General features: G+C 45.4%; 1 protein-coding gene across 1 annotated transcript in view; it reads right to left on the bottom strand.

Moving 5' to 3' along the window:
- Positions 1-24,618, bottom strand: part of TRHDE (thyrotropin releasing hormone degrading enzyme) — a 404,597-nt gene extending 379,979 nt beyond the window's left edge. The window contains exon 1 of the mRNA XM_033951769.1: positions 23,909-24,618. Coding sequence (XP_033807660.1) covers positions 23,909-24,618 — 710 coding nt within the window. The remainder of the gene's footprint in view (positions 1-23,908) is intronic.
- Between the last annotated feature and the right edge of the window lie 1,375 nt (positions 24,619-25,993).

Below are 25,993 nucleotides of genomic sequence, written 5' to 3'. Positions count from 1 at the left end.
GTGCCAATTTGCAGAAACAAAAATCTATCTTTTGACCTTGTTTCAGATCATTATGAACCATATCCAAGTCATTCTCTTCTTGGTTGGGCTGAGAACTTTTCAGCATCCACTGGTAGTGTGAAGAGTTCCAGTGTGATGTCATAATGCCTTAGTCCACCAATAAGAGCCAACCTCATCAATGATGTCACAAGGACTTGATTGTCCTATACTTGGGAGTGCTGAAAAGTTCTCAGTGCAGCCAACCAACTTCCTAAATCCTGAGCGTTATTTTGCCACTGAAGCTGGAAAGAGTGTTATCTTATTTCGTTAAGTGCCAATTTGCAGAAACAAAAATCTATCTTTTGACCTTGTTTCAGATCATTATGAACCATATCCAAGTCATTCTCTTCTTGGTTGGGCTGAGAACTTTTCAGCATCCACTGGTAGTGTGAAGAGTTCCAGTGTGATGTCATAATGCCTTAGTCCACCAATAAGAGCCAACCTCATCAATGATGTCACAAGGACTTGATTGTCCTATACTTGGGAGTGCTGAAAAGTTCTCAGTGCAGCCAACCAACTTCCTAAATCCTGAGCGTTATTTTGCCACTGAAGCTGGAAAGAGTGTTATCTTATTTCGTTAAGTGCCAATTTGCAGAAACAAAAATCTATCTTTTGACCTTGTTTCAGATCATTATGAACCATATCCAAGTCATTCTCTTCTTGGTTGGGCTGAGAACTTTTCAGCATCCACTGGTAGTGTGAAGAGTTCCAGTGTGATGTCATAATGCCTTAGTCCACCAATAAGAGCCAACCTCAATAGTGATGTCAGAAGTGCTTGATTGTCCTATACTTGGGAGTGCTGAAAAGTTCTCAGTGCAGCCAACCAACTTCCTAAATTCTGAGCGTTATTTTGCCTCTATAGCTAAAAGAGTGTTATCTTATTTCGTTAAGTGCCAATTTGCAGAAACAAAATTCTGTCTTTTGACCTTGTTTCAGATCATTATGAACCATATCCAGGTCATTCTCTTCTTGGTTGGGCTGAGCACTTTTCAGCACTCCCTAACAGTGTGAAGACTTTCAGAGTCTGGTAACCAGAGAAGATTGTGATGTCACAATGCCTAATTCCACCAATAAGAGCCAACCTCATCAGTGATGTCACAAGGGCTTGATTGTCCTATACTTGGCTCACTTTTATTACATACGAGGGGGTACTGAAAAGTTCTCAGTTCAGCCAGTTTCCTAAATTCTGAGTGTTATTTTGCCTCTGTAGCTGAAAAGAGCTTTATCTTATTTCGTTAAGTGCCAATTTGCAGAAACAAAATTCTCAGTTTTGACATTGTTGCAGATCATTGATTGAACCATATCCATTTCATTCTCTTCTTGGTTGGGCTGAGAACTTTTCAACACCCCCTCCTAGTGTGAAGACTTTCAGTCTCTGGTAACCAGAGCTGAGATTGTGATGTCATAATGCCTTATTCCACCAATAAGAGCCAGCCTCATCAGTGATGTCACATGGGCTTGATTGTCCTATACTTGGCTCACTTTTATTACATACGAGGGAGTGCTGAAAATATCCCAACTCAACCAATCAACTTCCTAAATTCTGAGCGTTGTTTTGCCACTGAAGCTGAAAAGAGTGTTATCTTATTCCGTTAAGTGCCAATTAAAGGCTTTGAAATAAAATTCTACTTTTTTGACACTGTTTCAGATCTTTGATTGAATCATATCCACATTATTCTCTTCTTGGTTGGGCTGAGAACTTTTCAGCACCCTCTTGTAAATCCATTTGTCACAGATGTGTATATTGCAGTGAAGTTGGTTTAAATGTGAGGAGAAGGATAGAGGAGGTTGGCCAGGCACTGTTCTCTCTAAGCTGAGTGGGAGTCCCCCGACTTCATTGCTGCCAGTAGAGGGTGCTGTTTCAATACTGAGTTTTTAATCATTAAGGAAAAGAAGGTTTCCCTGGAATCCTGCAGAACTTGCCTGTCCCTCACTATTGAAAAAGTGATTGTGAAACAACACCCCCTACTGGCAGGCCTGTAGATTGAGGATTCCTGCTCTGTTTGGGAACAATGTGGCCAGGTGCAGATCACACTGACTGGGGTATAGTTGCCTACAGATGTAGGCAAGAGAAGCCATTTTCCCTTCCCCAGATTTCCATCCCTATGTTTTTATTATATTACTAGTCTTTAAGCCCGTTACATTAACGGGTGCTAGAATATATGTCTGTCTGTCTTTCTTTCTGTCTTTCTACCTGCTCCTGTCTTTTTTCTGTCCTTTGTCTATTTGTCTCTCTCCCTGCCCCTATCCCACTTCCCTGTGCAGCAGCATTTCCCTCCCCCCCCCTCTCCAACTTTCCTGTGCAGCAACAGCAGCGGTATTTTGCTTTCCCTCCATATCCCTGTGCAGCAGCAGCATCATTTCCCCCTACCACCTTTCCCTTCCCGCGGTCTGGCCAGCTCCCTGCCGCCCCCCCCCCCTTCCCTTGCTGTGATATAGCATGCAGGATTAGTTTTAGTCTCTGGCCTCCCTGCTCTCCACCTCGATCGTAGGAAAAATGGCCCTACCAGCCGAAGTTTATTTTTAAGTTTAAATGTGCCATGGCGGCCCCTCTCACGATCGCCGCCTGCGTCGGAAGCCTTCTCCGATGCAGTTGTGGCTCATGAGAGGAGCCACCACAGCGGCTTTTAACTTAAAAGTAAACTTCAGTCGGTAGGGCCATGTTGGTGATGGAAGGCTGCCGCCGAGATAAGGGGAATTGGAGGAGCGGTACCGCTTACAAAGGCCGAGAAAAGACCGTTGGAGGAAGGTGGGCCTCAGTGGAGAGAAGACGGCAAGGCCAGCAGCAGTACTGCGCAGTGCTTTGCGGGCGGGTGAGCAGGCAAGAGGGAGGAGGGTGAGAAGAAGATGCTGGCAGGTGCCCCCCCCCCCCTCCGAATCAGCGGCAGCAGTGAGGAGGCACTCTGGCAGTGAGTGACGGTGAGGGGGGAGTTGCTCCGTGTTCTGGCCTGCCTCCGTGTTCGAAAATCGAATTTGGCACAGAGGTACACCTCACGGAGCCAGGAATCACAAAACTCTAAGTGTGCATGCGCGCTTAGAGTTTTATTATATAGGATAGTGACCCTGGGCTGGAGGGGGAGGGGAAAATAGAGTTGATTGGATATGTGAAACATATTTTGATAAACCTCGATTGATCTGTCGTTGTGAAATAGATACCTGTCAAATATTTTTTCCCTTTAATAGTTTTGCCAATACATTCAGAAGTAAAATACTTCTTAGACTCATGTTGTTTGTCTTCGGAGACTCCTCTAGTCTCCTGTTGCTCATCTGATTATTTTAGAGCTGAAAAGAGTTTTGTATGCTTTTCACTTTGCAGTCCATCTCTTGGCGATGGATTAATAAATTGGGATGTGTGTACGTGAGTTTAGAAAACACAGTGCTATTAGCTGGGCCTCGCTCTAGTGTCTTTCTCAAAGTTATACATAAGGCTAGAATTGGCAGGCTTCTGTCTGTAATTAGCAGCTTTAATGAGATGATATTCAGGTAACATCACATTCACCTCTAGGGAACTGGGAATATATTCCAATGAGCAAGGAGTTTCAACCCGGGTGTCTGAAGAAATAAAACCACAGCTTGAGGATGCCTAGATGTTTCAGATGCTCAATTTAGTAAAAATTCTCCAATCTTTATTGTTTATTAAAAGGTTCTATACTGCTACCAATGACTGGGGAGTCAGTTGCTGAGCGGTTTACATGAGCTTCTGTAAATGTGTTATAATACATGAGCTTCTGTAACAGAGTTTGAGTGTTTCAGTGATGGCTAAAACACTCATCCTATGTCTATGCACACACATAAAACTAGTATTAGCATGAGACATATAGCAGAGCTAGGAAATAAGGTAGAGAAGTTAGATAAATCTGTGGGTAGTTTACAGAGCACTGCTACTTCTAATATTAAAGATAGTATATTGCTTCATGCCAAATTAGAAAAAATGGAGTATTTTAGGAGAGCTAAGAACCTCCGTTTCCTAAATTTCCCTATTACTCACTACCTATCTCCACTGGAGCTCTTGAGAATGTATTTGCGGGAGAGTTTACAATATACTAAAGTGGATACTTTTGAGCCTGATAATCTCTATTACATTCTGAGGGCTTCTAGGGAGGTGGTAGATGAGTTCCTTCACTCATCTAAGGACACAATAACAAAATGTGCTACTTTGTTAGTAGTGTTTAAATCAGAACTAGAAAAGCAAGCTATTTTAAAATTGTATTTTATGAAGACACAAGTTCTGTTTTGTGGTCGAGTTACTATTTTTCCTGATGTATCAAAGCAGACCCAGTTAAAAAAGAAGCAATTCCTACTGAACTTATTGAACTAATGCCAGTACTGGGCAGACTTGCACGGTCTGTATATGGCCTGCATATGGCCATATATGGTCTATATATGGCCATTTGGGGGAAGATGGGCTGGAGAGGGCTTCAATGGCTGGGAGGGTTTAGATGGGATGGAGTAGGTTTTGACAGAGATTTTGGCAGTAGGAACCCAAGCACAGTACCGGGTAGAGCTTTAGATTCTTGCCCAGAAATAGCTAAGAAGAAAAAATTTAAAAAAATTTAAAAAAATTTAAATTGAATCAGGTTGGGCAGACTGGATGAACCATTCGGGTCTTTATCTGCCGTCATCTACTATGTTACTGCTTAAGCCTAGGGTTCTAGCAATGGGTGCAACCTTTTTTCTAAAAATTCCTTGCAAATGCCTTATATCAGTGGTCTCAAACTCAAACCCTTTGCAGGGCCACCTTTTGGGTCTGTAGGTACTTGGAGGGCCTTGGAAAAAATAGTTAATATCTTATTAAAGAAATGACAATTTTACATGAGGTAAAACTCTTTATAGATTATAAATCTTTCCTTTTGGCTAAGTCTTAATAATAATATTGTCATTTATGGCTAAAGAGACATATGATCAAGAAACGGTTTTATTTTACTTTTGTGATTAGGATAAACATACCGAGGGCCTCAAAATAGTACCTGGTGGGCCGCATGTGGCCCCCGGGCCGCATGTTTGAGACCACTGCCTTATATCATATGCAAGTGATAGATATGTTTCTAGACCCAGTCCAGTTGGAAGATTTTCTTAAAGATAAACCAATACAAGGAATTTCTTAATTTACTTTTACAAATCTGGGAGGAAGTTTAGTTGGCATCGAAATGTATGCCACATGTCTTTCTGTCTGCCACTTGTTATATATTTGTTTTAGTTACTTTTTCTCTAGCGGCAGCACTAGCTGGCCAAATAATGAGGACTAGATCACTGGTTTAAATTTCTTTGTACTATTATTTTTTGCAGCATTTTTATGCTGATAATGTAATGGATATTGTTTTATGTTTGTTATTTAAATTGTAACAAATGTATAAAAATAAAGAAAAAAAACCCCAAAACTAGTTTTGTTTCCTAGTGTGTGACAAAGAGACGGTGCAGGTTGGAGCTAAGAGACATAGGCCGTCTTTTACAGGAGGGGCCTAAGGCTACTGGATCGATTCCGGTTGGCCGAGGCGCCTCAGGCCCCACCTGTGGGCGGAGTTTGAGCCGCCTGGGCCAATCAGGCCCTAAGGCCAGCCATTCGAGGGATGGCTGGCCTGCCGGACAGACGGGCTTGGGACCCGTCTTTCCACCCAACGTTTTTCAGGTACGGGGGAGTGTCGGAGGTGGGGGATAGGGTGGTCACTTGGGCAGGAGGGGTTGGGCTCCCTCCTGCCTGATCTTGAAGAGGGGGGGCCCATGGCAAGGAGGGCTTGGGCTCCCTCCTGGCCTGATCGTAATCGGCGGGGGGGGGGGGTTCGCAGATCACCGGGGCAAGAGGGCTTGGGCTCCCTCTTGCCCCAATCGTAATCAGCGGGGAGGGGGTGTCACGGATCGACAGGGCCAGGAGGCCTTGGGCTTCCTACTGCCCTGATGTTGTGGGGGGTGGGTGGATTCTGTAACCGGTGTTGTTTTTGACAGACACCGGTTACAGAATCCAGCTTTTAGGCGAAGTACTGGCTCCTCCTTCGCCTAAAAGCCCTTGTTTTGGACGTTTGGGGCTTAGGCTTTTTTTAGGTTGATTATATGGTATAAGTTTAGACGTAGTGGTGGTCTGGGCGTTTAAACAACTGAACGTAGAGGCAGGCCATTATCAAAAAAAACCTCCTTTTGGACGGTTTTTTTGATAATAGACATTTTCCCTGCTTCTACTTTCAACGTTTAAGGCCTTAGGCCAAAAGAGGACTTAGTTCTGATTTGATTATGCAGCTCTACACTCTCGAGGAACGTAGGGAGAGGGGAGACATGATCGAAACATTTAAATACCTCACGGGACGTGTCGAAGTGGAAGATGATATTTTCTTTCTCAAGGGACCCTCGGCCACAAGAGGGTACCCGCTCAAACTCAGGGGCAGAAAATTTCATGGCGACACCAGAAAGTATTTCTTCACAGAGAGAGTGGTTGATCATTGGAACAAGCTTCCAGTGCAGGTGATCGAGGCAGACAGTGTGCCAGATTTTAAGAATAAATGGGATCCCTACGAAGGTCAAGATAAGGAAATTGGGTCATTAGGGCATAGACAGGGGGTGGGTAAGCAGAGTGGGCAGACTTGATGGGCTGTAGCCCTTTTCTGCCGTCATCTTCTATGTTTCTATGTTTCTATATATTTTTTTTTTTTTTTTTTTTTTTTTTTTTTTTAATTTATTGTCATTTTGAAATTTCCAAAGAAAATATCAGGTATTTCCAACTCCCTTCTATCTTCCCAATTCCCTTTTGTATTTACCTTAATTGTTTCTTTTTCTTTAACAATTGTATTTCTCCCCCCTTCCTATTGTTTCTAGGGGCCCTTTAGTGCCAACTACCCCATATGTACTTGTTAATTAGTCATGTATGTTTTACTTGACCAATCCCTAGTAGACTTGTTATCTTGGTCGAGTATGTTCAGTTTGTTAAAATATTTATTTGTCTCTATGTTATTTTTAATATTTTGTAAATCGCTTTGCATTTTGAATAAACGTTTAATCAAAAACCTGAATAAACTTAAAAAAAAAACTAAAAAAAAAAAGAAATGAGCAGGTATTGGAGGACCGCTGGTATAGTGCATGAAAAAGGGGTTCAGGTTTGTGGTGAGGCACCACACCCAGAATCTTTTCCATTTTAGAAACAGAAATATAGAATATGACGGCAGAAAAGGGCCATCGGCCCAACATGTCTGCCCATTCGAAGAACCCTTCCCCCTAAGCACTTCCTCGAAGTGAACCCACATGTTTATCCCATTTTTTTCTTAAAGTCGAGCACGTTGCTGGCCTCAACTACCTGAAGTGGAAGATCATTCCAACGATCAACCGCCCTTTCAGTGAAGAAATACTTCCTAATGCTTCTTTAGTGCATATGCCTTCCTGGTCGCCAATAGGACGTTGGTGACTTCAGGCGACAAGTCGAAGGAGGCCAGGATCAGCCGTTCAGCAGAAGAGGGCCTTAGTAAAAGAGAAGGTTATACTCTGACTTGAAATGATCAAAGAAATCAAACCATTACTCTTACGAAAAACAACCAGCAATGCTTGTCTGCGAGCAGAATAAAGGGATAATAATGTTCTTCCTCATTTCTTGTGCTTTTCTAAGAAAATTGCAGCTTTTCCTTTTATCCTCCCCTAACAAGTTTGACCTGTGTACTGTCTGTCGTTTATATGTTTCAAGAGGCCTATTTTTACATTGTAAATCGCTTAGAAATTTCTTATAAGCGTTTTTATCAAATTTTTAACAAAACTTGACAAGGATTAAAGAAGACAAGGAACCTCTTTACAGCGGGAAAAACATAAAGGAAGGTTTTAGGCGCACTCAGCATTACCGAGATTACGTAAAGGACTTGTCTTAACCTAAAGAGGAGGAAATAGCAATCAGGGTCAGAGGAACTCTAGCTTTTATGTTCCAAAACAGTTTTATTATGAGCATGAGAAAAAACAAAAGCAAGAAACAGAACAAGAACAAGGAATCAACATCCAGCAATACACAAGTTTCAGAAACAATACAAAGAGCTAATCCAATCACCCACCACCCCTCCCAATTCTCCCCCCCCCCAAAAAAAAAGGGGGACAATCCCTCCGGGGGACCCCCACCAGCAAAATACAAAAACGACCCGAAGGTCTCTCAAAAGCCAAAGGCCCGTACTCTTGTGGCCCATGGCCTACATCCGGAAGAATCCCACCCCCCTAAAAAAAAAAATTATAGATAGGCAGTGACTGACCGGGGGAGCGAGCACAGGGAAAACTAAGAAAGCTAAGCAAGAGAATTCAAAAGGAGGCTACGACCTCTAGGAGGTAAAGAATCCAAATAGGCTCCCCAAATTTGCAGGTAGGTGCGCCGTCGTCGAGGGCGACCAGATGCCTCACGAGCCTCCCAGGCGGCCAAAGTATGTACCAAAGATCTCCAAGACCCTCCAAGAGGGAGGCTCAGAAACCGTCCAAGATTGCAAAATGCACTTACGAGCAAGGAGACACACCTTACGACACCATAGGGGACCCCCCCCCCCCCCCCGGGAAGGCCGCAGAAAGCCCCAGGAAGATCTAAAACCAAGTTCTCTACAGTGCCTGAAAGGGGGGGCCTGAAATAAGCCATGAAGATAATGGACGATAGATTGCCAAAAAGCTTGTATGGTCCAACAGTCCCAAAAAGAGTGAGTAAAGGTATTGGGATCTTGGCCACATTTCAGACAAAGAGGGGAATCTATGCCTCCCACTTTAATATTTTTCAAGTGTAACAGCACATAGGTATGACTTTGATACTTCGTGATCAGTGGCATAATAAGAGTGAGCGGCACCCGGGCACGCACGCCCCCTTCCCTTTCCCCCTACCTTTTTATGTTCAGTAATTTTTTATTGAGTTTTAAGAATAAAATATACATAACAAAAATCTTACAAAGAATATTATCTCAACTCTTACATTGTGGATATATAAATTCAAAGAAATCAACAATCAATTATCACCACAGTACAAACACGATAAAGTACCTCCCAACACTCCCTCACCCCTTCCCACCGACCCCCATTCCCAAATATTATGTACCTTTTAAACTCTGGCGTAAGCAGCACGCCTACATCGGCGCGGGTCCCAGAAGTGACACCAGAGAGAGCACCGATGCCGACGTGGGCAGCAACCTCACACCGGGGAATTTTTTAAAAAAAGGTACGGGGGAAAGCAAGGGGCACGCAGAAAGGAGAGGAGCAGGGGGCAGAGAGGAGGCGGGGTGCCACGCCCTTAGAGAGACGGCGATAAAAAGAATAGATATTTAAAAGTGAACAAAATGTAAGACCAGAGTAACACAGTAGGCGGAAGGTCTTTTTGGCCTTGCATATGTATCGTGAACAGTGACGGTTGTTCATTGATTGTACGTTGTTTCAGTTGACCTAAATAAAGTTTTTAAAAAATGCAACTCTGGCTATAACGGATTCTGGATATAACGGACTGTTTTTCCAGGACCCTTGAAGTCTGTCATAATGAGATTATACCGTATTTTATGGAAAGGAACGCATTTGGGAAGCCTTTTTACTGAATGCTGACTCTAAGTAAAATCCTGTTGACCTCAATTTTGTGAAAATCAGAGATACACATTAAAGTACTTATACATAGGGGGTAAATCTTAAGGGAGCGAGCAGAATATCCCTACAAGCTGAAAAAGAACTATGAAAAATAACTTCTACTGGCAATGGCAGACAATAACAAACACATACTGTATAAGGTCTCTTTAATAAAGGACCTCTTTTACAAAGGCCATTGTTCACGATACATATGCAAGGCCAAAAAGACCTTCCGCCTACTGTGTTACTCTGGTCTTACTTTTTGTTCACTATAAATATCTATTCTTTTTAAACAAAACTTTGATTAAAAAGTAGGTGGGCCTATCTTTCGATCGGAGACCAGCAATTAGCAGAGTCCATATTCCATTGTCACTGCTTCGCGGAGATGGTTCCTGCCACCTTCACTAGCTCACGTTACAATTGATTTATTGTGTGTGAGTGCTAATATATTCAGCATTCAAGGCTGGGTTTAGGAACAGCACAAAATACCCAGATTTTGAGGAACACACGGTTTAAGAAAGGTTTGGACAAGTTCCTTAAAAAGCCCATAATCTGCTATTGAGAAAGACACTGGTGAAGCTGCTGCATGCTCTGGATCGGTAGTGAAAGGTCACTTGGACGCACAAAGTCAGAGGCGTGAAGAAAGTACAAGAGGTTTATTCACAGCATGCCAGACTCTAGTGCAGTTAACAGCCTGCCTACTAGATTGTCAGAAACAGGAAATACACGGACTTTTATGCCCTTTTCGTAAACTAATATATGCAAAAACTACAATTTTCATTTGTTACTTCTATAACTTTCTATAATTATTATTGGTCCTAAGCCAGCACTTATGAAAGGTTCAGGGATACAACTTATAGTCCTATAGGAAACTAGCTCATTTCTCTGCTTATCTAAATCTTACAGCTCTAAATGTTACATGTACAGAAGGGCAGGGTACATCATGGCTCAAACTCTTATCTATTTAGCTTACAATGTGGTAAGGCAGGGGCATACATTTTAGGCAGATGAGGTCAGTAGATTGTACACTGTTTTCAGCTATGTAGGCCAGAGCAATATTTTAAACAACAGTTAACCATTTCATGACCCTACAGTAGGATGGAATGTTGTTGCTCTTTGGGATTCCGGAACCCTGCTGCTCTTTGGGGTTCTTCCAGGTACATGTGACCTGTGTTGGAAGCGGCAACTGGGCTAGATGGACTTTTGGCCTGACCCAGTATGGCTATTCTTTTGTTCTTATGTTCTTAAAAGCAGATAATCAGGAGATAATTGGCAAAAGAAGAAAATTAGTGGACACAGCCTAACAAAAGATGATTAAGAGCCTACAGTAGGGGAAAGTACCAATGACGCTGAGTTGATGTATTCTACTCTATCTGCAAATGGGCCTTGTTTGTTTGCATGCCTAACCCCATCCAATACACATTTGCCCAGCAGGCGAGGCAGAACTTACTAAAGGCTTCAGTGTCCTGGTCTAATTCTGCAAAGTCACTGGGGCATTTAAGGACACTCCTGTGGACTAGATCAGTGGTTCCCAACCCTGTCCTGGAGGACCACCAGGCCAGTCGGGTTTTCAGGATAGTCCTAATGAATATGCATGGAGCAGATTTGCATGCCTGGCACCTCCTTTATATGCTGATCTCTCTCATGCATATTCTTTAGGGCTATCCTGAAAACCCGACTGGCCTGGTGGTCCTCCAGGACAGGGTTGGGAACCACTGGACTAGATCCTTCAAGGATCCCAGAAACCTTCAACCAGAATCGTTAAGGGGAATTTTGGATAGTGTGTCTAAGTCCGACTTTGCACGTATCCTGCAAGATGTCCAAATATCAGGACGGGGAAATAGCCATTTTTGAAACCACTAGACATCCAAATTTATTTAGAAAATGAGCTATTTGGTCCCAAATTGATTTCCAAAAATTCATAATAAATTAATAATTTATTAGATAACCCAGTGGCGTTATCCTATGATACTGTGATATTTGGTATGGAACTGAGAGCAAAGAGTCAGATTTCTGCGAATAATAATAAATTACTACTTATAATGACCGGTGTTGCCATTCAGCAAATTACATATAATTGGAAGGATTGGAGGAGATTAAATTATAACTTCTGGTGGAACTCTTTATGCCATATTTATAAAATGGAAAGGTTTATTGCATTGCAACGGGGACACTTTAAGAAGTTTCAGGATGTGTGGAAACCATTAACAAAGTATTGTAAAGATTAATTTGAAATTGTTTCCCTTATACTTATCGATTTAAGGGGTAGGGAGGGGGGAATTTTATTATTACATGTTTTATATGATAATGGAATATAAGGGTGGGTGGGGTGGGAAAAGAGAAGGGATATGTTTTTATGTAATATATCAATGATTGTTTGTAAGTGATGTAGTTAATGTTAATCTGAATGAATATATTGAACACTTAATGTAATTTTGAAAATGAATAAAGAATATTAAAAAAAGAAAATGAGCTATTTGGACGTCTTGGCCTTTAGAATGTCTAATTTTTAGGGCCATTTTCGAATACAAAAATGTCCATGTTCAATACATCCCTCCATTTTTCCCTCAGGCACATCCAATGGCCAGTCGCACCATGCATGGGTTTGTTTGGGTTTTTTTCTATGTTTTCTCAATGCTATTAAATTAATTGGCATTTTTTTCTAGTTGTATTTATCAATGATGACACTGACAAGCAGTATAGGAAGTGCCAAATAAACCTGCCCGTCCTGACCACAAGGAAGAAGCCGGCAGACGGTGGCAAGAATTCAAGATGCTTTTGCAGGCACTGCAAGCATGCTCAGAATCTCGGAGAGAACGAGACCAGAAGGCTTTGAGCATGCAAATGCAAATGCTCAAAGCCCAGTCCAGCCCAGCACAGGGAAGAGGGAGGATCTCCCTCGCACCGCCCAGCCCAGCCCAGCCCAGGCGAGGGAGGATCTTCGGGCACTGGCACTGGCACATCCTGGGCATTGGTGCTGGTGCCCAATCGGGGTAAGCGATGTCTTTGCAGTGCTGGGGGGGATGTAGGATCGTGGGGGGGGGAGAGGATGCCGGTTCGCAGGGCCAGAAGAGGGAGTAAGCGGGGGTGGCGGGAGGAGGTTTTAGCCGCATGCGCGGTATACGCATGTGTGTGCTATATAGAATTTTTTTACATAAATGCGTTGTTCCCGCATGCTATACGCGTATGCGTGTGATACACGTATGCGCGTTATATGCCTGAAAATACGGTAATTTTGAAAGTTTTTTGTATATCATTGTATGTATGCAGTCTCTTCCTCTGTAAACCGCTCTGAACTATTTGTGGTATTGAGGTATAGAAAAATAAAGTTATAATTAAATATTTTAAATAAATAAAAATTCATTTTGGTCCGCACCCTCCCGTCAGTTCATAGCATGCTGGCAGTGCTCACAGGGAAGAGTGGCTCCAGATTTCTTCAACTGGCAGGGCCTAGGGGTTCCCTGCCAGCTAAGGTATTTTAAATTTGGGGGTGTGAGTGGGGAGAGGAACGGTGTGCTCATTCCCCCTCTCCCCCCCAAAAAAAAAAAATTATGTCAGGCTATGCAGGATAAAAGCAGCTAATGTAACTATGTTTTAAAAAGATTTGGACAAATTCCTGGAGGAAAAGTCCATAAACCATTAAGGCAGACCTTGGGAAAACCACTGCTTATCCCTAGAGATAAGGAGCATGGGAACTTGCTACTCTTTGGGATCCTGCCAGTACTTGTGACCTGGAATGATTCTGTTGAAACCAGAATGCTGGGCCAGATTAACCTTTGTTCTGACCCAGTATGACAACTCCTATTTTTAGGTTCTTAAATTGCTGTGGGTTGATAAGGCCCTGAGTAAGCCCTTGGATGACAATGTTAGAAAAGTGTGAAGTGAATATCATAAGTGATGTTACAACCTTCCTGTGTGATGGCAGGTGATAATTAGGGACATGCTGCTGTTTTAAAGTGACAGCGAAATAACTTTTCTTTCTTCGTGTTTTGCTGTTTCCCATCTAAAGGGCTGGTATAAACGATCATGCCTTAAGGTACTAGAGTGTTTGACCATTTGCACAAGACTTCCATAAAGAAAAGTAGACGCCTGCTTTTCAATATAGAATAGACTTTAAAAAGGTGTCATAATCACCACCCCTAGGGGGCGCTCTGTTCTAGCATTAACCTTCACATGTCAAGCCACTGCATTAACTGTCAGCATGAGTGCATGCAAGCATTAATTCTGGCATGAAGGTCCGGATTCTGAAAGCAGCGCCGTAATCGGCAGGCACCTGAAAAGAATGAGGCAGGTCACGTGTCACTCCGATTATGCCGCCGTTTTCAGAATCGCAGTCGCACCGGAAATGTAGGCCAGGTTTTACAGGCCTACATTTCCGGCACCTACCTTCGCCGTAGAATCACGCTTAGTGGCGCCGAACGTCAACCCTGCCCATAACCCTGCCTCGTTTGACGTTCAGCGCTGCTAAGCGTCTGCCTAGTTGCGATTCTGGTGCCGTAGGCACTTCGTGGCGCCAACTTTTTTTTTTTCTTTTAATTGTTTTTTAACGGCGCAGCCAATTACCACACCGGTAATAGTCAATCAGAGCAATTAACTTTGGTGCCTTCAGATTTCAGAATCCAAGCCTAACAGTTTAATGCACTTCGGTCCCTTTTTACAAAGCCACAGTTGCAAGTCCCGGTGTGACAGATGTGACGCAGCCTTGACATGCGGGACTCACTACCGCGGCTTTGAAAAAGAGGTCCTTTATTAAAGAGACCTTATATGTGTTTGTTATTGTCTTCCATCGCCGGTAGAAGAGCCCCATAGTTCTTTTCCAGCTTGTAGGGATATTCTGCTCGCTCCCTTAAGATTTACCCCCTATGTATAAGTACTTTAATGTGTATCTCTGATTTTCACAAAATCGAGGTCAACGGGATTTACTTCAGTCAGCATTCAGTAAAAAGGCTTCCCAAGTGTGTTCCTTTCCATAAAATACAGTATAATTTCATTATGACAGACTTCAAGGGAACTGGAAAAACAGTCCGTTATATCCAGAATCCGTTATAGCCAGAGTTGCATTTTTAAAAAAAAACTTTATTTAGGTCAATTTGAAACAACGTACAATCAATGAACAACAGTCACTGCACAAACATATGAACAACATCAAGAACAAAACTCAGCAAAACATTGGCATGGCACGAAATGATTGCAAAACCAGAACACTAAAAATTGTTCTAAAGCATTATGTCGCACTGTCCTGGAAAGAAAAATGCTCTGTCATTTTCTTCTGGGCTGCATTTTGATACTATATCTCCGGCACGCCACGCGCCTTGTAGGCGGAGCCTGCATGTCTGTTATAACCGAACAAAACTACAGCTAACAGCGGCCCTACGGACCAAATTAGTTGTCCGTTATATCCGAAAGTCCGTTATATGCGAGTCTGCTTTATGCAATGATTTTCTATAAGTTCATAAAGGTGCACGGCCGGGACCAGCAGACCTCATCCGCTATAGACGAGGTTCCGTTATAAGCGAGTCCATTGTAACGAGATTATACTGTAGTGACATTTCAGTTAGCCTCGAAATCACAGCTACAAGTGAATTCTACTTCCCAAAGAATTTTTTTTTTTTCTGATTTCATATTGTATAGGGTTTTTTCATTGACTTGGATAAAATAAAGAGTAAAAATATTACTTCTATTTGACTTTCAAAATAATTGGAGATAACGGGCTGGCCTGATGCCTAAGGCAGCATGCAGTGTGCTGACATGACAGAGATCCAGATTCAATGGCTGACTCCACTTCCCAAGCTTTGAGTACACCAGAGCCGGGTCTGGCGCAGAGCCAGAGTTCACAGCCCCGAGACCAAACAAATCCCAGCCCTTGCATGACAGTGGGAGCTAATGGTCAGGCTCAGGGTGTCACAGAAGCCAGGTTACCCAGTTCCAGCCTGGACGCTTTTTTTGGCCACTGCTGGTTTTGAACCTACATCCCATAGTACTGTAGAAGTCATAGTGCCTGATCCTGTCCACTGAAATAGGGCTGTACCGGGATGAAGAGGCCAGAAATCCAGGGTTGTCCCAAAATCTCCAGCCTAGAACTGGATAGTGTGGCGTCTCTGGGGTGCATGTATACTGGGTTCTGAAGGGTTAAATTTTGGGGACCCTGGACAAAGGGATATTGCACTAATGCCAGGGATCTCATCCCTGTCGCTGAATAAACAGAGTCCCATAAGTTGCGACATAAAATGCTAGTGCAGGGTGGTTGAGGATCTCAGAAACCAGTTTGGATGTTGGTTTAAAAAAAAACAAAAAAAAAAACCACTTTTAAGCCAAGACTCACAGGTTCCAAGGTTTAATCAAGTTTAATCAAGCTTAAATTACTTGCAATCCAAGGTTTTACTATACATCAAATCCTACAACAGACAAACATGAGGCATTTAATTAAAAAAAAGTGACCGACTGGTACGAAGGGAGAAGGGGAGGAACTACAAAATTTAGATAGGAAAGAACAAAAACTGGAAAAAACGAAAGGCAGGGGAAACAGAGGAACCCGTTGTTGACCCTCAAAACCTCCCCTTCCTCATTTTAAAATGTATAGAATAATATATTCTTTATTCATTCTTCTTAGAAAACTATCTTCTCTCACTTTTAAATATATAATCTTCTCTTTCATCCAGCAGAGAAACTGAATGACTTATCTTAAATAGCTGCACAGAATCCAAAGCCCGACGGGACCTGTTTCGCCCTTAACAATGGCTTTTTCAAAGGTCCATTAGAGGCGCTGCAACTACTTTTGGTCCAAGGACTGGGCCGAGATCCTCCGTACTAATGAAAAGGTTGGAAAGGAGGAGAATATTGTACCAAATGGGAGAACGGAGAGGGAACGCAGATCATTGCAAATGAAGATTTGCTGCGTCACACTCCTACTAGGGGAATTGCCTTTAATTGAACAGAAAGCCCAAAGATGTGACGGACAACTGCCAGGCCAAACCACTGCCATCAAAAACAAGAATTTAAGGGAATGACCTGGGAAATTGAATGACTCAAAGGTCTAGTCCAGGGGTGTCCAACTTTTTGGCTTCCCTGGGCCGCATTGGCTGAAAAAAATGCCTCTGAGGCTGCGCAAACGCTGCAGCAAGACAGAGGAGGGAGCCGGCAAGACGGTAAACACCGGGGGGGGGGGGGGCAGCAGAGGAAAACGCCGCATCGCCCTCGACTGGGGCCGCACAAATTATTTCACGGGGCCACATGTGGCCCTCGGGCCGCAGGTTGGACACCCCTGGTCTAGTCCGTGTTTCAGTGATTACTCAGCCTTCCTCAGGGGTCTTAAGGTGGATGACCAAATTACATGGTACCTAATACCTCAGATAAACTTTTAAGACGACTGGTAATCACCATCAGTGCCACATTTTGTACCTAAATAAACCATGAGGTTGCTTTTATTTGATCTTTTTAGCTGATAATGTGGGTTTTTTTTTTTAAATATACTTTATTGGCAGTGGAAGAACCTAAACAGAAACAATACACACCTGGTATACAAGAATAAACAGTTCTTCTTGGACCTCCAGAGACTTGCGCTCACCTAAGAGGCATATATGGACTTGGCATTTTTCCTATAGATGTAAATTTCAGAGAAATCCACTGATCTGAATGTTGAAAAGCTATTTCTGCATTGAGATGCTGGAGGCTCGGGGAGGAAGGGATGACAAGTGTCTCGTCTGCAGCAAACCCTGCATAGAACAGGAGAATTTCCAGAGGCAACGGTGGCTATTTGCACCACCCGTGCATGCCGTGTGCAATAAAGGGGACTACTACCACTGCTACTATTTATCACTTATATAGCATTGAAAGGCGTTCGCAGCGCTGTACATTTTGACATTTATAGATGGTCCCTGCGCGGAAGAGCTTACAATCTAACTTGGACAGATAGACATGACATAGGGTTGGGGATGGGTGAGGTGAAAGGAGTCAGGAGTTAGGAGTCGAAAGCACTCTCGAAGAGGTGGACTGACATTTATAGACAGTTCCCTGCTCTGAAGAGCTTACAATCTAACTTGGACAGACAGGCATGACATATAGGGTTGGGGATGGGTGAAGTGAGAGGCGTTAGGAGTCGAAAGCACTCTCGAAGAGGTGGGCTGACATTTATAGATGGTCCCTGCTCAGAAGAGCTTACAATCCAACTTGGACAGACAGACATGACATATAGAGTTGGGGATGGGTGAGGTGAGAGGCGTTAGGAGTCGAAAGCACTCTCGAAGAGGTGGACTGACATTTATAGACGGTCCCTGCTCAGAAGAGCTTACAATCTAACTTGGACAAACAGACAGGACATATAGAGTTGGGGATGGGTGAGGTGAGAGGCGTTAGGAGTGAAAAGCACTCTCAAAGAGCTGGACTGACATTTATAGATGGTTCCCTGCTCAGAAGAGCTTATAATGTAACTTGGACAGACAGACATGACATATAGGGTTGGGGATGGGTAAGGTGAGAGGAGTTAGGAGTCGAAAGCACTCTCGAAGAGGTGGACTGACATTTAAAGATGGTCCCTGCTCAGAAGAGCTTACAATCTAACTTGGGTGAGGTGAGAGGCGTTAGGAGTCAAAAGCACTCTCGAAGAGGTGGCCTTTTAACTGGACCTTGAATACTACCAGAGATGGAGCCCACCGTAGGGATTCGGGCAGCTTGTTCCAAGCGTACAATGCAGCAAGATAGAAGGAACGGAGTCTGGAGTTGGCGGGGGGGAAGAGAAGAGCACAGATAAGAGGTACTTTCCAGCTGCGTGGGACATGGTGTGAAGGGAAGAAAGACGGGAGAAGATGGAGAATTAAATAATGACTCCTTTATAATTGAAACATATTTTTGCATGGGTTTGAAATTTCATGTACACCGCAACTCACTACAGATCATTAAGGAAAAGTCTGGGGGAAAAAATATGGGAGAGCCGCAGTTACTCCTGTCACTCAGCATTAGTAGGAAAAAAAAATTCAGAAGTGCCATGTCTACATGTTTTTTGACAAGTGGGGGTTAAAAAATGCCATTTTACTTTCAGTTTTGATGACAAGTCGCACAAATTAAATCCTAACTCTGACTGAGAGACCACCGTCATCCTGTTTCCAATCTGAGGTAACCATGGCAACAAAGACATGAGTTTAATACGGGTAATGTTGACACAATCGAGATGCTTTCATTTAAATTTTTTTTTTTTTTTTATACTTGTACTTGTCATTTGTCGCCTTCCTTCCGGCCTCCCTGTCCCAACACAAACTTTTCGCTCACTCGAGAACAGCGGAAAAAAACCCGATGAGACCATCAATGGAGCGGCAGAGAAAATCGTCAGTGGGGGTGGGGGGTGGGGAGAGCAGTTTCAATTGCCAATAGCTTAAACAGAAAGTATCCCTTACAATGGCCGAAAACAGAAAAACTCCCAGTGTGGGATCACCCCTGACTTCGACCACCTGTCCAGGGTGGGGGGGAATTAAAGAACCGAAAGGCGCTTTTAATCTCTTGGATACAGTATCTATAGCTAAGCTAAACAGGTCCGCGAAATGTCAGATCCATTGGCAAGATAAACAGATACGCAGAATGACGCATTCCTTCGAAATGCTTTTCATTCATTAAACCTACTCCAGGGTTTGTAATCTAGCTCAGTGTTCTTCAACCACCGGTCCATGGACCAGTGCCGATCCACAGAAATTTCCTGCCGGTCCACAGGGCCAGCACGTGCATCAGGTCCAAAACAGTGTTCTTCAACCGCCGGTCCGCGGTGCGATCGATGCGGCGTTATCTTCGAGCCAGCTCCCTCTTCCTAATTGATTCAGTGCACAAAGCCATGGGCACGGCTCCTACGGGCGTCCTGCGCCTGAACCGGAAGCCTTCTCTCTGACGTGGCAACGTCAGAGGGAAGGCTTCCAGATGAGGCACGGGACGTGCAAGGTGCAATTAGTACTATTATGGGGGCAGGTCTGGGGTGGAGATTGGGTAAAGATGGGCGGGGTCTGGCCCACGACTTAGCCCAGTGTTCTTCAACCGCCGGTCCACGGACCGATGCCGGTCCACAGAATAATTATTTTATTTCTGCCGGTCCATAGGTGTAAAAAAGTTGAAAAACACTGATCTAGCTGATTCTGACTGGATCAAAACATCCTTGCTGCAAGTTTGATAACCGTGGAACCTGGAGCGGCCCGCTTCCTTAATGCTTATATTTTCTGCCTACCCTTCATACCTCTAGCCAACCCCAAGAAGACACATAAACCTGTGTGGTGAAACCTGGCCGCAGCCCTGTTTATTGTAAAATAAACATATTTAAATAACGTTTAACATATAATATGTAACATATTACAAACAGCATTAAATAACAGATTATCCAATTAAACCAGCACAATGGTATCACCATGGTGACCCTGATCCCGAGCTACCGACTCGGATGTAAATGGCCCCCGACCCTGCCATCTAAGCAAGGGTCCGAGGGGTGGTATGTCCCCACATGCCCCAATGTCCAGGGTCATGCGACCTACCAGGCACGGCTCCCAGCCGGCCCACCGCTCATCCCATGATGACCCCAGCAGCCAGTAACTCGGGATACCGCCGACCTAATACCAAACACCTCACCCCTTTGAGCTAGCGGGCGGGAGGGCGGCAAAGCTGTCTCGGAGGACCGGAAACCGTTAAGGTCCTCCAAGAGCCCTCCCTTTTATCTCCCTGCCCACCCTACCCTGCGGCAGCGGCTCTACCCTATCGGAGGTCAATCCCACGGCGGGAAAGACCTCCTCCCCTACAAACCTAACTGTCCTTCCTACCTTACCCACCCCCATTACTTAACCGACGGGCGGCCCCGCAGGCCTCCCAGCTCCGCATTAGAGCCGCCCATCGAGACAAGCTCTCAGGCTTTATATTCCTAGTTGCGTTTTGTCTTCTGGAGCCCTAGAACTTGATGCTTTCCTTCAAAGCCAGGATGCTTCGCGGTAACATAGCAGATGACGGCAAGAAAAGACCAATCAAACCCAACCGCTTTGCAAAGATATTCCTGTCCACACCCTGCCTTGGAAATAGCCCAGCTGCCAGTCCTAAAGCTTGAGGGATATTGACTTCAGCCAGTGCTTCTCAAACATGTATCCGATATGACCTATTTTAACAACTGAAAATTCATGTGACTCCCAGATGATGATGAAAACAAAATAGATAAGTCTTTGCTCTCCCTCCCCCCCACCCAACTCATCCAAAGCAGGAAGGCAGCATTGGTGAGTGGCAGTACCCTCCCCGATATTCTGCAAGTCTGATTTTGTTTAATCTAATAGGAAGCCCTTCCCAGGAGCTGGTAGAGGTCCTGCAAATGACTGAGGGTTCTTTAATGATTTAGCGGATTGGACAATTCCTCATAAACATATCCCCTTTGTAACGAGACCCGGCCTACTATCTTTTCTTAAGACAAATCCCTCTTTTTTTTCATTTAAGGAACTATTTCTGCAGGGACAGAGGGATACTCCTGTGAATCTGAAGTAGCAAAATGGTACAAAGGCCAGTGGGCATCAGCCTCTCTCATTTTTACAACCAACCCTGCATCCCGCACTTAAGGGAACACTCACACTCAAGAGAACACTCGTATGTTTAAATATACTTATGCTACATCCTGCAAAGTACACAGGTCCCGAAATGTATATCTCCCAAGCTCTTTTCTCTAGCTGGGAGAAAATGTTTTCAAAAATCTGGTTATTCCCCAACAGAAAAAAGTGCTGCCTTTGGGGGGTGGGGGGAGGAGGGAAGGTTTGGGTATGCTCCGCTGGTACAAATTATGAGGAGGTGCTGAAAGGTTCTCAGCCCAAGTAAGAAGAGACTGACATGGTTTCAGCTACAGTGGCAAAATAACACTTAGAATTTAGGAAGTTGGTTGGTTGGGCTGAGCCAAGTAGACAGTCAAGACCTTGTGACATCACTGATGAGGTTGGCTCTTATTGGTGGAATGAGGCATTATGACATCACAATCTCAGCTCTGGTTACCAAAGACTGAAAGTCTTCACACTAGGAGGAGGTGCTGAAAAGTTCTCAGCCCAACCAAGAAGAGAATGAAATGGATATGGTTCAATCAATGATCTAAAACAATGTCAAAATGTAGAATTTCGTTTTTGCACATTGACACTTAATGAAATAAGATAACACTCTTTTCAGCTCCAGTGCCAAAATGTAAGAAGTTGTTTGGTTGGGCTGAGAATGTTTCAGCACTCCCTCTCCCCCCAAGTAGAAGAGTATCCTTTATTTGTGAGATTAAGTTGCATCCTATTGCTTCCTCTTGCCAAGTATGTTTGAGGAATTCTGCTTTCGCTTGGAAATTAATTGTGGCACACTGAACACTCACTGATGCCACAGTAACAACTTTCTTTGGGTGTGCTTCAGGGACTCTGTGATTTATTGGAGAACACACAAACACACACACAAATATTGTGTTCATGCAAATTCCAATTAATCCGAATAGATGATGATTTTCAATTTAGCGTATGGACAGTCTAAACTCCCTATCGTGTCCCAAATTGTTCGATACACAGAGAGATCGAAGCGCCGTTATTTAGAGGGGCTGCCGAAAAGTTCTCAACCCAACCAAGAGAATGGTGCGGAACCATGAAACGTACAAGTTCTTCCACTTTTTTCTTGACACTTGTAATTTCATTTCATATAATTGACCACAAAACTCTGGAATCACTTGGTAAGTTTCAAGGTTCCGCACCATTCTCTTCTTGGCCTGGTTGAGAACTGTTCAGCAGCCCCTTGTATTGTGATGTCATAATGCCTAAGAGCCAACCTCATCGGTGATGTCACAATGGCTCGGTTTCCCTAGACTTCTGCCCGTTTACCAGATGCATTTGCTTCAAAGTGTCAAGAAAAGCGTGGAATAACTTGTAAGTTTCATGACTCCACATCATTCTCTTCTTTCAACATAGGAGTGGTCAAAGGCATAAGTTAATTGTGAAAAGTTATTGTCCCTTTCAGGCAAACAGTGTTACAATAAAATAATTTAAAGAACTATTGATAGCAAATTATGAAGAACCTTTACACCTCTGATTTCAATTGTAGATCTGAGAGCATTAAAACTTGAATCCCTCTCACTTGGCTTTTCTATTATTATTATCATGCCTTGATACAGCTCATGTACAAATTCAGCATAAGAAAAAGAGAACAGGAAAGGGCGATTTTTTTTAATTTTTTTTAAAATGTAGTTTCAATAAACAAATATAGAATGTAATCAGCAAACTGGGACCGAAGTCAAACCATATCTGGAGCTCCCTGGAGAGAAGTAATTTCTGGTGGCTTTAGCAGACACTGAAAAGTTGGCTCCTACCATATGGACCTGAACTTTTTAACCACACACAAGTCAGGGATGTACCGAAACCTCGGTGTAACCCTAAAACAAAAAGATGAGAGAGGGCAAGAAGGGTCTGCTGCTCTGTTCCTGCTGTTTTCTGTTCCAGATGTTTGCTCTTCATTTACGTCTCTTCCTCTAATTAAATGGCATGCTCCTATTTAAGGGTTTTCATCGCCTATATGATGATAAAGAGGTATACAGTATAGCTAACTTTTTTTTTTTTACAATGAACAGGACCAGTAGAATGCTTTTTAGGTTCAAGGGGCCAAACAAACCGATCTCCGGCCCCCTCCTGAGCCCCAGTGGTCCACCCCAGCCTGAGATTGCACTATTCACCATTGTTTGGTGGTTTCAGAGGCCCAGAGAGGACATTATTCCAGTATATTTCTGAAAAGGAGGGTGGGGGTGGAGGGGGATATTGCCTGGCAATGGCTTCTACCACAGTGGCTTCCTCCTCTCTGGGGCGCTTGGGATGCAGAGAGAGAAGAGATGGAGGGAGGGAAGATGGGAGGGCTGATGGCTCTGGATTAGAGATTTACAGCATCTCTTTGCAGCCAGCTCAGCCACTTGCTCTCTGGCTGTGGGTGTCCTGTGACAGGAGCCCCCCCTCCCTTGCATATAATGGGACTCTCTCCCCTCCTTTGCACCTGCAACTCTCCCTCCCTAACTGGCCAACATGAAATGGGATTATTCGCTCTCTTCTCCAACATATGTTTCCACTCATGCCTCTCTGTGACTCCAGACTTCAGTCGAGTATTTCCAACAATTTACAGTTGGGGAGGGGGAGCTTAGCAGCCAAGAGGATTTTTTTTTTCATGCAATTGCTGGATGCCCCCCACCCCCTCTCTCCTTCCCCCTCCTGACTCTTATTCCCCTCCCTGCCCAAGACTTTCACTTGCCTCCACTTTCACATCTGGATAAAAACGGGTGTCCCATGTGACTGTGCCGGTCCCCCCCCCCACCCCACTTGTAACCCTTTCGCCCCCGGGCTCCCAGTACCTCCTCTCGCCGTGGCTCTGGTAGGAGCTGCGGAAGAAGCCCAGGAACTCGTCCTCGATGCGGCCGCTGTACACGATCTTCAGGTTGAAGCTCTTGCGGGCCTCCAGGCTGCGGTTCAGCACCACGACCAGCACCTGGCTGGGCGCGTAGGCGAAGTGGCGGGCCACGGCCACGGCTCCCGCCGCCCGGTCCTCGGCCACCCGCACCCCGTGCACGGCCAGGCGGTCGGCGTGCAGCACGATGTGGCGAGTGGCGTTGCGGACCTCCACCTGCACGTTGAGCTCGCCGCAGAAGCTGAAGTTGCCCAGGAAGGCGGTGACCAGCAGGTTGTAGTGAAGGGGCTTGAGGTGCGGGGGCAACCGGAGCTGCGTCCACGGCTGCGGGCTGGGCTCCTGCTCGCCTCCGGTCGTCCCCTCCTCCTCCTCCACCTCGCCCCGATCCAAGTCCCGGGGCCGGTTCTGGTTGACGCGGGCTGCCTCGGAGGCGTTGCCCGCCGCCCCCTCGCCGGGGTCCCGGCCCCCCGCGCACTCCTCGAAGCGGACGCTGAGCAGCACGGCCACGATGGCCACCACGACGAGAGCCAGCAGGGCCAGGGCGAAGGCCAGCAACAGCTTGCCGTGCACCGCCGCCACATGGCCCCGGCCGCCGCAGGCTCGGACCCCCTCCTCCGGGAGCCCCCGACCGCCGGTCCGCAGGCTCTCCTCCACCATCACGGGCTGGCTCGCGTCGGGCTTAAGGTGCGGAGCCATGGCAGAGGGGCGCCGGCCGAGGCGGTGGGCATGGCCGTGGAGCACCCCTCATGCTAGGGGCACCCAAAAAAGTGCACCCCAACTTCTCCAGCCGCACCAGGGCTGGGGGGAGGAACGGGGCAGCTTCTCCTCCGGATCCTTCTGCAACTTCGATCGCTGCCCGATCTTTCCGGCTGCTTTGTCCGTGCGCTGAGTTGCTCCGGTCTCAGCGTGCAGCCCCACCGCCGCTGCCCTTTGGCGGTCCCGGAGCGGCTGCCGCCTCTCTCTGTCGGAGGATCAGAGCCGGTGCTCGGTTCCTAGGGCAGGCTTCATTCTTCTCCGGGTGGCACACGGAGCTCGGAGGTGGGGTAGAGCTCTGGCCGAGCTCCCAGAGAGAGCCGGAGAGTAAGTATGTGTGTGCAAGGGAGAGGTGGGGGGAGGAGTCCCGGTGCATGGAGGGGAGGGACGGGGAGGGGAAAGGAGGGGGGCTCCTGTCACAGGACACCCACAGCCAGAGTAGGTCGCTGAGCCGGCTGCAACGAGACGCGGTAAATCTCTAGAGCGATCAGCTTCCCCCCCCCCCTACATACATACACACACACACTCCTCCCTCCCTCCATCTCTTCCCTCTCTGCATCCAAAGCTGGAGAGGGATTGAGACCTGGAAGCACAGCCCGAGAAAGAAGGCAGAGAAGCGATGGGCAAGCACCCCCCCTTCCCTTCCATGTACAGATAACCCTGCACCATGCTTGTTGCTTTCCCCCCCCCCCCCCCGACTGTGGGGACCTCATTCAGCTGAAGCCCTTCCTCAAAAGAGAATAGAGAATATTTGCTCTTCCCTATCCCAACCCTTTCAATGTTGTCTTTGCCTCAACCATGGGTTGAGGGTCAGGGCTGAATGGATTGGAAACTTTGGCTTGCACCAGATTAAACCCATCTGCCCTGTTCCCTGCAGCGTTTTGCTTCTGGCTCGGTTTTGTTTTTGTTTTTGTTTTTTTGGGGGGGGGGTTAAATATCTGAGCTGCCTTGCTGGTGTCCCTCTGTCTGTGATTGCAGGCTTGAGTGACGAGACTGCAAACCCCAGCGTTAGAATTGCGGAGGGACTCCTTGGCGAGTGACCACTCGGAATACAGATCCCCTTCAGGCAGCAGATGACAAAAGCACCTGAGAGCCTCTTGGAGCCAGAGTACCATTCAGAGTCGAAAAGGAGGGGGGTGCTGCTCTAGAAAAATTTCCAGCAGATCATAGAACTGCAAGCCAAAGCGATAACGCTAGGTTATGGGTTCAAGTCCCACCTTCCTACTATATTCACTAGGGATCACCCAGCGTTCCCCCATGCAACTGCTGTTAATCACGG

The sequence above is a fragment of the Geotrypetes seraphini genome, chromosome 7, assembly GCF_902459505.1.
Source record: "Geotrypetes seraphini chromosome 7, aGeoSer1.1, whole genome shotgun sequence".
In the NCBI taxonomy this organism is placed as follows: Eukaryota; Metazoa; Chordata; class Amphibia; order Gymnophiona; family Dermophiidae; genus Geotrypetes; species Geotrypetes seraphini.
Note: the sequence above shows the minus strand (reverse complement) of the source record. Positions and strands in the feature narration are given on the sequence as shown.